Below are 12,120 nucleotides of genomic sequence, written 5' to 3'. Positions count from 1 at the left end.
TGCCATTATTAGCTTATCTGTGTAAATGATTAAACATTAAGTCAGAGAGTAAAAGCTTCTCAGTAAATTAGACATTCATATTGCAGTCACTAGTCTTTGATTATTTTAATAAGCCTCTTTGGTGACATACTTATAAAGTCATCTACTTATTTCTTCATGAGGTTTTTTCTTTTTTCCTTCATGAGGTTTTTAATTTAGATTATTGTTTTTGAGCTGTGGGTTTAGCTCCATGCTATTGTGCCCCTAGGAATAATCTAGGAATTTTACTTTGTGACTGACTTACTGCCCAATTCTCATTTCTGGATGATATTAGTAGACCTAATCAGTGATCTCCTTGGATGTCAGAAGTTGTATTCGGCTTAGAAACAAAAAAAGCAAATTGGTTAATGGTGGTATAAAAATCTTCCAAGTGTCTGTAGGAACACTTGGGGACTTCAGATCTCCTGTTTAGCAGTAGTTGTAATTCATAATGTAAGTGGATGTTTGAACTTTAGGGTGAATTAGCTTTTATCCTAAAAGTGAAAAACAGAAAAATTCCAATTTGTGTCCAAAATCTTAGAGACATTAGAAGCTATTAAAATCAGTACTGAGTTTAAAATTTAAGTGAGGTTCAGATTCAGAGGAGGGAACCACTTGCAGAAACTTGGAGATTTTCATTCTATCAAGGTCTAGTGGTTAAGAGTATGGGCTCTAAACAGACTTATTGCCAATGGGATGGGAGATAGGGGAGAGATGGATTGGGAGTTTGGGATTAGCAGATGCAAACTGTACATATAGAACAGATAAACAACAAGGTCCTACTCTATAGCATAGGAAACTATACAGTCTCCTGTGTTAAACCATAATGGAAAAAAATATGAAAAAGAATATATATATATACATATATAACTGAATCACTTTGCTATGTAGTAGAAAATAACACAACATTATAAATCAACTATACTTCAGTTTGAATGTAGACTCTAGAGTTAGACTGCCAAAGTTCAAATTTCTACCATAACACTAACTAGGTATCTTACTCTAGGCAGGTTATTTAACCTCTCTAATCCTCAGTTTCCATATCTAAAAAGTAGAAATAATAATGCTTGCTGCAGAGTTGTGAAAATTAAATGATATAATCTTTGTAGTGTTTAGCAATAAATGCCTTATGATTAGTAGGTACTCAGTAATTTTAGTTAATATTATTCAGTTTTTTGAGCACTTACCACATGTGAAGCGCTGAGTTAGGCAAAACATAGGTACTTTTTGAAGGAAAATGGTTTAATGCCGATTCCCATGATGTTTGCTTAAATTTATTCACATTTCTGTGGGCCTCTTGTCTAACATGAATAGTTGAAACAGCTGTAGCTTCTTTTAAAAACCTCTGGCTCATGAAACTCCTTATGGCATTCCTCATGGATGCTACTTGCTTGTTATGTGCTATTTTATTCCTGTTTGTGACCTTACTTATTTCCTTAGCTAGGTTATAAGCCCTTCAGAAACAGGAACTATGCATAAAAGTTTTCTTTCATTACTAATAGTCATTGAATGTGTACTTGATAAAGTGTTTATTAATGAAAGTTATTATGCAGAGTAAAATCTTACCATTTAAAATAAGTTAAGAAACTGGGTGTTCAGAAAGAACCAACTGTTGAAGAAATCATGGTATTAAGAACAGCTGGATTTAAATTGTCTTAACTATGATAATTAACCATAGCTACAAAGTATACTTGCTCTTCTTTTCTGTAAGTTGTGTAATATAAAAATAATTGGACGATAGGAACACAATCCTCGAATATGCTAAGAAAAACAGGAGGAGGAGAGGAAAGATAGTATAAATGTGTCAAGTTTTTAATATTTTGGGGTTGATAAATGAGATATTAATTTTAAATCAATAAATTGTGAAATATAAGTTTATATCATTTAAAGATATGAAAACAATCACTATTTGAAATAAAAATAAGACTATTACATACTCTCAGTTACATATTCTAAGTGACAGAGGAAGAAGGCAGAGGGCACGTTTGGTGGGTTATGCCTTTAAAGGAATCATGATAACTCCTTTAAAACACTAATAAAATATTGTTTTTCTTCTAGACAAGATGAACCATCCAATAGCAGCCAAGAAATAAACTCTGATGACAGGCGACCCCAATGGAGACGAGAAGACCGAATCCCTTACCAAGACAGAGAGAGCTACAGCCAGCCAGCACGGCATCATCGTGGACCTCCTCAGTGGGACAGGAAGTGGGAGAAAGATGGCTATAGTAACACTAGGAAAAACAGCTTCACACATTCTTCAAGGAATAATGGTGGATCAAGAGGATGTTCTGGGTGGCATAAGGGTGCTGCAGGAGGTTCCTCACCTTGGTTTCACAACCATAGTAATTCTGGAGGTGGTTGGCATTCAAATAGTGGGACAGTAGATTGGAATCATAATGGTACAGGAAGGAATTCCAGTTGGCATTCTGAAGGAACAGGTGGCTTTTCCAGTTGGCATATGAACAGCAGTAACGGAAATTGGAAATCCAGTGCACGTGGTACAAATAGTTGGAATTACAGTGGCCCTGGAGACAAATTTCAACCAGGCAGAAACAGAAGTTCTAATTGTCAAATGGAAGACATGAATATGCTATGGAATACAAAATCTAAGTCAAGCAAATACAATCAAGACAGGTATAAGTGGCAGCGGCAAGAAAATGATAAAGTTGGTGCAGTTGCCACATACAGAGGTCCTTCTGAAGGATTTGCAAGTGGTAAGTTTCATTCAGAAGGCTTGCTTGACTTCAATTTTGAGCAGCTGGAAAGCCAAACTACTAAACAAACAGACACCTTCACTTCCAAAATTGGTGGGAAGAGTGGCAGTGTAGCAAGGGAAAAGCTCCGTCGCTGGACTCCTTACCCTTCACAGAAGACTCTGGATTTACAATCAGGGATGAAAGAAGTCACTGGCAACAAGTCAGAAATGATAGATAAGCCTCTCTTTGATTTTAGCTTGATAACCATGGGACTAAAAGAGCCCCAAAATGATAAAACAAATAATTCTCGAAAACTGAAAACAAAAAAAGAAAAACATACTGGATCTCTTAAACACAAAGCCTCTTCTGACTCCACTGCTTCCTATGAGGTGGTGAGAGAATGCCCCATTACAGAAAAACCTGAACAAGAGCCTAATTTAAATAAGATGCCATCATTAAAATCCCCACTCCTTCCAACTCCAGGCACTAAATCAGTTCCTCAAAAGCAAGATTCAAAGAATCCCTCAAAAAACACCAAAATTAATTCTTTTTTCCCTGGGGAACACTCAAATCCTTTGACTAAACCCACTGTGGAAGATAATCAGAGTTCCTGCATTTCCAAAATGCGATGTTCGGGTCCTCATGTTTTAAAAGGAAATAATAAAAGTTCACTTGTAACTCAAAGGGATCCTGATGAAAATTTAAGTGATACATTACAGAAAGCCAAAGATGTGCTGCAGTGTCATGAGTCATTGCAAAATCCGCTTAGTGCTTCTAAAAGGACCAGGAATTATGCAAAAGCAAGTAGAAATGTAGAGGAGTCTGAGAAAGGATCTTTGAAGATTGAGTTTCAAGTACACGCATTAGAAGATGAAAGTGATGGAGAGATATCTGACACAGAAAAGCACGGGACAAAAATCAAAACCCTGGGTTCTACAACTACAGAAGTTTTATCCTGCAGTACTCCTGCTGCTGATGAGAAAAGGGGGGATGACCAAAACCTGGAAACATCTAGAAAACCATCCACTTCCCCATGTAACTCAACAGTTCACCAAAAAGAAACTGAGTTACAAATGACATCTGTAGCCAGCCCACAGTCTGATTTACTGCTAGATTTGAAAACCTCTCTAGAAGATGCACAGGTTGATGACCCTGTTAAATCTCATGAATCTTATGAAACGGAAGGCTTTGAGAGTACTAGTTTGGATGCTGAGCTTCAAAAAAGCGATATAGGTCAAACAGCAGGCCCCCTCCTGCCTGAACTAAGCAAGCTTGGCTTTCCTGCCTCACTCCAGAGAGATCTAACCCGGCACATTAGCTTGAAGAGCAAAACTGGAGCACACCTTCCTGAGCCAAACCTCAATAGTGCTCGCCGCATCCGCAATATCAGTGGTCATCGAAAGAGTGAGACAGAGAAGGAATCTGGGCTCAAGCCAACCCTTCGACAGATTCTAAATGCATCTCGAAGAAATGTCAACTGGGAACAGGTCATTCAACAAGTAACCAAGAAAAAGCAAGAGCTAGGCAAAGGCTTACCCAGGTGTGTGCCTCTTTTCCGTATCCATTTCCTTTTTTTTTTTTTCTTTTAAACTTACCCTTTGGCTCTGGTCAAGAGAATTCTACTTGTTGAGTTTAATTAAATGTTTGCAAAAAATATCTGTTGTAGATGTCTGGTTTAAATATCCAAGAGTGACTGCTACTCTGTAACAAATGGAGTAAAGTGTTTCCTAGCAGGGAATTCAGGTTACAAAGAAGCACACCTACTTCGGAGAAATGAAGTGGGGAAAATGCCATTAGAAATCCGTCACTTTGGTGATAGGCGCCATAAATGGACAGCAGTACAAGAATATCTGTCTGTAGCCCTATGTTTAACTATAGATCTTAATGAGTGGTGCAACTTTTAGATACAACTTCTTATTACCTTTTACTTAAAACTTACAGATGATTATCTTTCTGTATCTGCTGTGGGCATTGTATCTGTGATCACAAAATACATTCTCCTGAGTACTTGCGTAATAGTTTGGCTGTTCACCTTACGTTAAAGCACTAAACTTTTCTGAATGGGAAAGTGGTGTTCAACATAGGTTTGCTACTTGCAAATCATCCTGCCGTGTTTTAACTATATGGCCCTCCAGGCTTACATTTCCATCCTTGTTGAAATAACATATTTATTGTACCTTCTTTTTGTTTCCCATAACTTATGAGTATCATTGAAATTATGAAGTTCTTAGCGTGGTGTCTGTTGCGTGTAAATGCTTGATGAACACTTTTGTTTGCTGTTAAAAATTACGTACTTACTGTTGATTTAGAGCTCCATATTAGATAAAACCTTCAGTTTTTATTCCTTCCCTTTGTATATAGCTATATACAAATATCTAGTTTACTACTTGTTACATTACAACACTTATAACAGAGTTAACATACTTTATGTTTAGAATTACTAGACTATAAGCTCCTTGAGGGCAGAAGCCATCTATTTACATTTGCAATCTCAGTGCCTAGCAGAGTTTGGCACATTAAGTGGTGCCCCCTCTCCCAGCTATGTCTGATTTATGAATTTTTTTTCTTTTTCTTTCTTGAGGTTTGGCATAGAAATGGTGCCTCTGGTTCAAAATGAGCAAGAGGTCTTGGATCTGGATGGGGAACCTGATCTGTCCGATCTAGAAGGATTTCAATGGGAAGGTGTTTCCATTTCTTCATCCCCTGGGTTGGCAAGGAAGCGAAGCCTTTCAGAGAGCAGTGTGATCATGGACAGGGCTCCTTCTGTGTATAGCTTCTTCAGTGAGGAAGGCACAGGCAAAGAAAATGAGCCCCAGCAGATTTTTTCACCTAATAATTCATTCAGATCCGCACAGAGTCAAAAACCAACCATGAGCCTTAAGCAGGAAGTGACACCTCTGGCTGCCTCCCTAAGAACAGATGAAGGAGCTGAAAATGTTGCTACTCGAAGGCGACAAAGCACGCAATTATCTCCTGATCGTACAATACCTTTGATGCATTTGACAAAAGAGCTGCACAGCCAGGAGAGCTCTACACTACTTTCAGAGAATCATAATGCCCAGGAGAGTAATGGAGAAGGAAACTCTTTATCATCAAATGCATCCTCAGCCCTTGCAACCTCCAGTTTGGCAGATGCAGCCACAGACAGCAGCTGTACCTCTGGTGCTGAACAGAATGATGGCCAGAATATTAGAAAGAAACGAAGAGCCACTGGAGTGAGTATGATTCCTGTATGTTTTGGACAACATTTCATGTGGTGAATTGGCTGTAATAAGAAAAACTTAATGTTTTTCTTGGATACCTGGGCTTGTGTTTTGCCCTACTCTGGAATAGAAGATTTCTGAGGCTCTTACTTTCATATTTTTGTCCTACTGGTTTCTTTCACTGAGTAGCTCTACTAAGTTAGATGTAATTGAATATGAATGTACAGTACTGGGAAAATATGAAGTCATCTCTAAAACTAGTCTCTAAGCCAATGATTCTTTGTATCACCTGACCAAGGAATGAGCCACATCTTCAGCTGTAACTTTATCTGTTTTCATGATGCATTCTGTACTGCTATTGAAGAAAGGCACTCTAGTGTTGTATTTGTAGGGCATGTATGCTTGTTGGACCCAGAACTATTAGGCTTAATAAGGTAGTTTTAATACTATGAGAGTACATCTATATGAGCATAGTCTTAGTCTCTGTTGCTTTGTCTTTTGTACTTAAGTTGCCTAGCCTGGTCTTTTTAGAATCCATTACTTCACTGACACTTCTCTTTTGGCACCTCTGATGGTTAATATTGCTTAACCCTTTCAGGAACCCTTTCTGAAAAGAAAGAGTTGCTGATAGCAGTATAGACTGGAATCTGACACTCAGAAAATGGACTGTTTCCTTTAATATTGAGACAATATAACAAACTAGTTAAAGGCATGGGTTGTAGACCTGGGGTCAAATTCCATCTCTGCTCTGTTGAACTAGATGTTGTAGCAGATATTGTTGGATGAGAGATTGATTGTCTTATGACATAACTGATGTCTTGGGTCTTATCTCACAGACTGCTGAGCTTTTTGTTGTAAAGATTTTCTTGCTGAATTCTAAAGTAGAAACTATGAAATCATATATGTTTTACTAGCTTTTATAAAGGTGAAGTGCTTTGCCCAAGCCCTTGGGCTTTACTACATCTAGGATGCTAGGGAAGTACTTGACCTTGATTGTATTTTTTTTTGTCAGATACATTCAGTCAACTAATATTTATGCTCATATTGTGTACATGAAACTCCTAATTATCCTGATGGTAGCAATAATGAATAATAGTGTATGACTGACTTAGAATTGATTCTTTTTCCCCCTCTTGGATTATGGCCTTTGCACATTCAGTATTGTTCTTTTTTTTTTTTATCTCCTTAGGATGGATCTTCTCCTGAACTGCCAAGTCTTGAGAGAAAAAATAAAAGAAGGAAAATTAAAGGAAAGAAAGGTATAGTATAGCATATTCTGGCAAAAAGAAACTGTTGTTGTATCACTTCAGCCTTTTACAACTTGATATACAAGTGTAGCTTATCAAACAGAGAACACCCATTTATTAATTTATGATATTTTTGTTGCCTTGCTTAAGGGCATAGGAAAGATTTGATTTTCTACTATATCCAGTTGGAGCTATGGAAGAAATATGTGATACCACCTAAACCAGAAAACTGAAGTTAATATATATCATGGACAAATTGAGTTCAGTATAAAACCAGAAAGTCTCACTGGGCCTTTTCAGTGAAATGAAGAGAAACAAGACATTTAGTAGAAGTTTTTATCCCTCTTGGTCATTTATAGCCATTTCACTCACTTTCTGAGGAATCTTGGTTGCTTTTCTCATGTGAATTAAAGGGATAAGTTATTTGTGGGGCTCCCTGACTGATAGGCTTCTATGACTCTTGTCTTTCACTTATTTCACGCCATTTCAGTATAAGATCTTGTTCAGGAAGTGCCTGGATGAACTTTGGGTGGCTGGATGTGACAAGGCAGGAGTCAAAGATGATACCAGTTTCTAGCTGGAGCAGTTGATGGCTTTATTTATAGAGCTAGAAAACTTTATGAGAGCTACAGGTTGAGGGCAGAAGATGGGCGTTCCCTTTTGGATCCCTTGAGTTAAAGGACTTTAGAGACACCTTAGTAGACGTATTTGGTTGGTAGTTAGATATGTGGGTCTGGAATTTAGGGGAGCAGTCTTGGCATATTGCATGGGATGGAGACAGATATAAAGATGACAAACAAATACACATAGTAGAACATTTTATTTCAAAGCTATATTTTCTTCAGGAAAATATATATTATTTTATATTAAATATAAATATTTTTATTTAAATTTTTTATATTAAAGTTAGTTTATATTAAAGAACCTTAATATATTAAGGTTTTGATTTTATATTAAAGAATTATTTTAAATTAACTAACAGACCAGAAAAATAGGAATCCAGAAGAGAGTGCAAGCAGTTTAGGTTTGGGGCCCAATCTAAGCCAAAGTCTTGGTTGAAGAGGGTAGTAGATAAAGGAAGATGGGAAGTGAAACCTGCAAGAGTTAATGTCCCCAGGGCAGAGGTTTTGCTTGGAAGCGTCATTGTGGAATATGGTGATTTGGTAAGATGGTACCATATGGTGGTACACTTGAAACCATGAGGCTTGGTCTCTAGCCCTGACAGCATGCAGCTTGACTATATGATTTGTAAAAAGTTTGATGAGTCTCCTTCCAGTGACCTAGTGGGGAGAAAATAAAGGCCTATCCTAGACAATTGATGCAGTTCCCTGGATTATTAAAGAGAAGTCTCCAATATTAAACTAAGCCTTATGGTTTCTTTTGACAGAACGTTCTCAGGTTGACCAGCTGCTGAATATTTCTTTAAGAGAGGAAGAACTAAGCAAATCATTGCAGTGTATGGATAACAATCTTCTACAAGCTCGTGCAGCACTTCAGACAGCTTATGTTGAAGTTCAAAGGCTACTTATGCTTAAGCAGCAGGTAACAGCAGGTGGAATGTTTAATGAAAATGGATCATCTTAAAGTTGAATTTAAAAATGCTTAACAAAATATGTTATTTTTAGATAACTATGGAGATGAGTGCCCTGAGGACCCATAGAATACAGATTCTACAGGGATTACAAGGTATTCAGAAAATCTGATGGATTGGACTGTCTGTAACTTGTTACTTTTTTATTTTCTCTAGAGGGGAATTAAAGTAGTTATGAAAAAGTTAATATGATTATTCTCGTGTCTCCTTAATTTCATCCTTCTGTAGAAAGGCCTGTAAGACTGTACGTCCCCAAAATGCTTAGCAATAGAAATAATGTTATAGAAAGAGTCTTGGGTTAGGCATCCCAAGACTGGGGTACAAATTTGGCTCTTCTGTTAGTACCAGTATGACTTTGGAGAAGTCACTTAAAATCTGAAAAATTAGAATATTAATGCCTGCCTGTCTGAATCATTGGTTGTACATATAGCTTACATAACAATCGATTTTAAAGAATTATGAGCATCTTTTAAATTCTCTTATAATCTTTAAAAATACAAGTTGTCTCAGTAATGAGTGGCTTTTCAGATTAACATTTTTGCATTTGTATGTGTGTACGTTTCCCATTCTAGAAACATACGAACCTTCTGAACGTCCAGACCAGATTCCCTCTAGCCTTACGCGAGAACAGAAGAATGTTAGATCTCAAACATCTACTGATGCCACACTTCTGCCTAGTCCTTTTTTCCCTAATTTCCTGGAACCTCTGTCTTCCCACGTGTCTCCATCATCTACTGGAACCCCTCTCCAAGCAATGACATCTTCTTTCCAAGCTCATGGCAGTGTTCCTGCTCCAGACTCATCAGTTCAGATTAAACAAGAACCCATGTCTCCTGAACAAGAAGAGACTGTGAATGCCGTGACACAAGGCTCTGCTTGCAGTGTGTCCAAGGAATTACTGCAAGCTAATAGTATGTAAACTTTTCTCTGTGTTAAGGGCAACCCTATAGTGGGTCTAGGGCAATTTTATATTAGTGATGTAACGTCATACTTGTCCATTAAAACTAAAGTTATTATAGGACTTCCCTGGTGATCCAGTGGCTAAGACTCCACACTCCCAATACCAGGGGGTCTCAGGAACCAGATCCCACATGCTACAAGTAAAGATTCTGCATCCGCAACTAAAAGAATCCTGCATGCCGCAATGAAGATAGAAGATCCTGTGTGCTGCAACTAAGACCCCACACAGCCAAATAAATGAATAAATAAATAAATATTTTTTTTTAAAGTTACTATAGTTTTTCTTTAAGTCTTCTTATTTAGGAGCATTATTTAAATATTGGTAACTCTTCCTAATTTTCCCTAATACAGGATTGCTAAATTGACTTTGGATTAGCATGTAACAGGTTCCATTTATTAGGATTGGTGCAGAATTGTATGTTTTTCATGAGATAGGCATGGAAGTTGTTCAGTCAGTTTTCTAGAGAAGATTCATCTTCTGGATTTCTCATTACTTAACTGTTTTTATCATTTCAAGTACAGACTAAGATTAATACAGACCTGAGGAACTGGTGGCCATGATGAAAGGCAGAGGGCTCTGGTGTTTGAAATCATCTAACAGGAACTTGAGAGTTTTGACAAATAGCCAGGGATTTTACTCTCTTTATAAAATATTCCTTATCTGGTTACCATTTGAGAATGAATAACTTCTAAGTTGTTTAAAATCTTATCTAAAGTTTGTATAACCACAATGGTGCTATATTGAAAGTTAAGAAACAAATTGATATTGTGTGGTATTCTTTTTTTTTCTGAACAAAAACAAAGTCTGAAGAATCATCCTAAATTTTGCTATTTGTTGCAACACTAATCATTGATATGTACATCAAATATATGTTATCTTTCATATTTAATTTTGTTACTTTTATATGGATAGTATTTAGTATTGTTTTTAAAAACGTAGTGACACTTTTTTCAAAAATAGCTTTTATTAGATTTCCTTTTCTGACTGCAAAAGTAATTCATATTCATTGTTTCAAACAAGAAAGAGAAAAGATCAGTAGAAACAATCTCTGCCCATAAAAGGAGCTTTTCTAGGATATAAGACATGCACATTATTTGAGATTAATGCCAGGCAAAGTGTATAAATACTGTACTAGAAATACATGTAGGTTATGGGAAGCTGAGGAGTGAGATAACTAAACCATGACTGTTAAAGTTGTTAACATATCATCACAGTGTGAAACATGTGTACGTTACGGGAAGCTGAGGTGTGAAATAACTAAACCATGACTGTTAAAGTTGTTAACGTATCATCAAAGTGTCATATTATTTGATAGAAATTCAATCAGTGATAATTGTAGTTTATGACTACATATAGCAGGCACAAAGACGATGGAATAATTTTTTTTTTCCTTCTCAATTCAGGAGAGATCAGTGACAATTGTCCAGTTTATCCAGTTACCACTGCAGCATTGTCCTTATCAGAGCTAACAGAGAGATTCCATGAGCCTAGCCAAGAACTGAAGTTTTCTGTGGAGCAAGGAATTACCAGAAACAGAGGGAACAGTCCCTCTTCCCAATCAGCTGGTCTTCCTAGCATAGATAAAGAAAGTGAAGAGCCAAACAGAGGCAACAGTGGGTCTGAAGCCTGTACCAGTTCTTTTCCAAGATTATCCTTTGCTTCAGAAACCCCTTTAGAGAAAGAGCCCCACTCTCCAGCTGACCAGCCAGAACAACAGGCAGAGTCCACTCTGACATCAGCTGAAGCTAGGGGGAACAAGAAAAAGAAGAAACTTAGGAAGAAGAAAACTCTGCGAGCTGCCCATGTTCCTGAGAACAGTGACACTGAACAGGATGTATTTACCGCTAAACCTGTAAGGAAAGTAAAAACTGGAAAGTCTACTAAAGGGGGGAAGGTGACAACCTCCACCTGGGAAGATAGCAGAACTGGCCCAGAACAAGAAAGTGTCAGAGATGAACCAGATAGTGACTCGTCTCTTGAAGTCCTAGAAGTTCCTAATCCTCAGTTAGAAGTGGTAGCCATTGATTCTTCTGAATCTGGAGAAGAAAAACCAGATAGCCCATCTAAAAAGGATATTTGGAACTCCACAGAGCAAAACTCATTAGAAACTTCTCGTTCTGGTTGTGATGAAGTTAGCTCTACCAGTGAGATTGGCACTCGCTATAAGGATGGCATCCCTGTAAGGTAAGGATACTGTGTTGGTCCACTCAGAGCAGCTTTCACCATTCTTTCATTAGAAAACAGAACTTTTTGTTCCAAATCAGAAGTTTTTTAGTCACATTTGTAGAAAATCAGTAGGGATGATGGATATGGATATCTCCTTAGCAATGGAGAGTTTCTGCTTTCTCACTTGTGTTGTAAATATTTACTATTTTTTCCTTTCATATAAAAATTTCACATG

At 37.3% G+C, this 12,120-nt stretch overlaps 1 protein-coding gene across 6 annotated transcripts in view; it reads left to right on the top strand.

Moving 5' to 3' along the window:
- The window catches only part of ZNF106 (zinc finger protein 106), a 56,614-nt gene that overhangs the window by 26,552 nt on the left and 17,942 nt on the right, over positions 1–12,120 (top strand). For 3 of the 6 annotated variants that reach the window (XM_081507840.1, XM_081507841.1, XM_081507842.1), the window contains 6 exons: positions 5,299–5,932; positions 7,110–7,179; positions 8,555–8,709; positions 8,793–8,853; positions 9,331–9,669; positions 11,123–11,903. In XM_081507840.1, coding sequence (XP_081363966.1) covers positions 5,299–5,932; positions 7,110–7,179; positions 8,555–8,709; positions 8,793–8,853; positions 9,331–9,669; positions 11,123–11,903 — 2,040 coding nt within the window. Of the gene's footprint in view, positions 1–2,076; positions 4,258–5,298; positions 5,948–7,109; positions 7,180–8,554; positions 8,710–8,792; positions 8,854–9,330; positions 9,670–11,122; positions 11,904–12,120 lie in introns of all 6 variants that reach the window. The other 3 variants (XR_014058973.1, XM_081507839.1, XM_081507838.1) reach the window with 2 other exon arrangements.

This window comes from Giraffa tippelskirchi, chromosome 7, assembly GCF_054371585.1.
Source record: "Giraffa tippelskirchi isolate mGirTip1 chromosome 7, T2T-mGirTip1v1.2.pri, whole genome shotgun sequence".
NCBI classification, from domain to species: Eukaryota; Metazoa; Chordata; class Mammalia; order Artiodactyla; family Giraffidae; genus Giraffa; species Giraffa tippelskirchi.
Note: the sequence above shows the minus strand (reverse complement) of the source record. Positions and strands in the feature narration are given on the sequence as shown.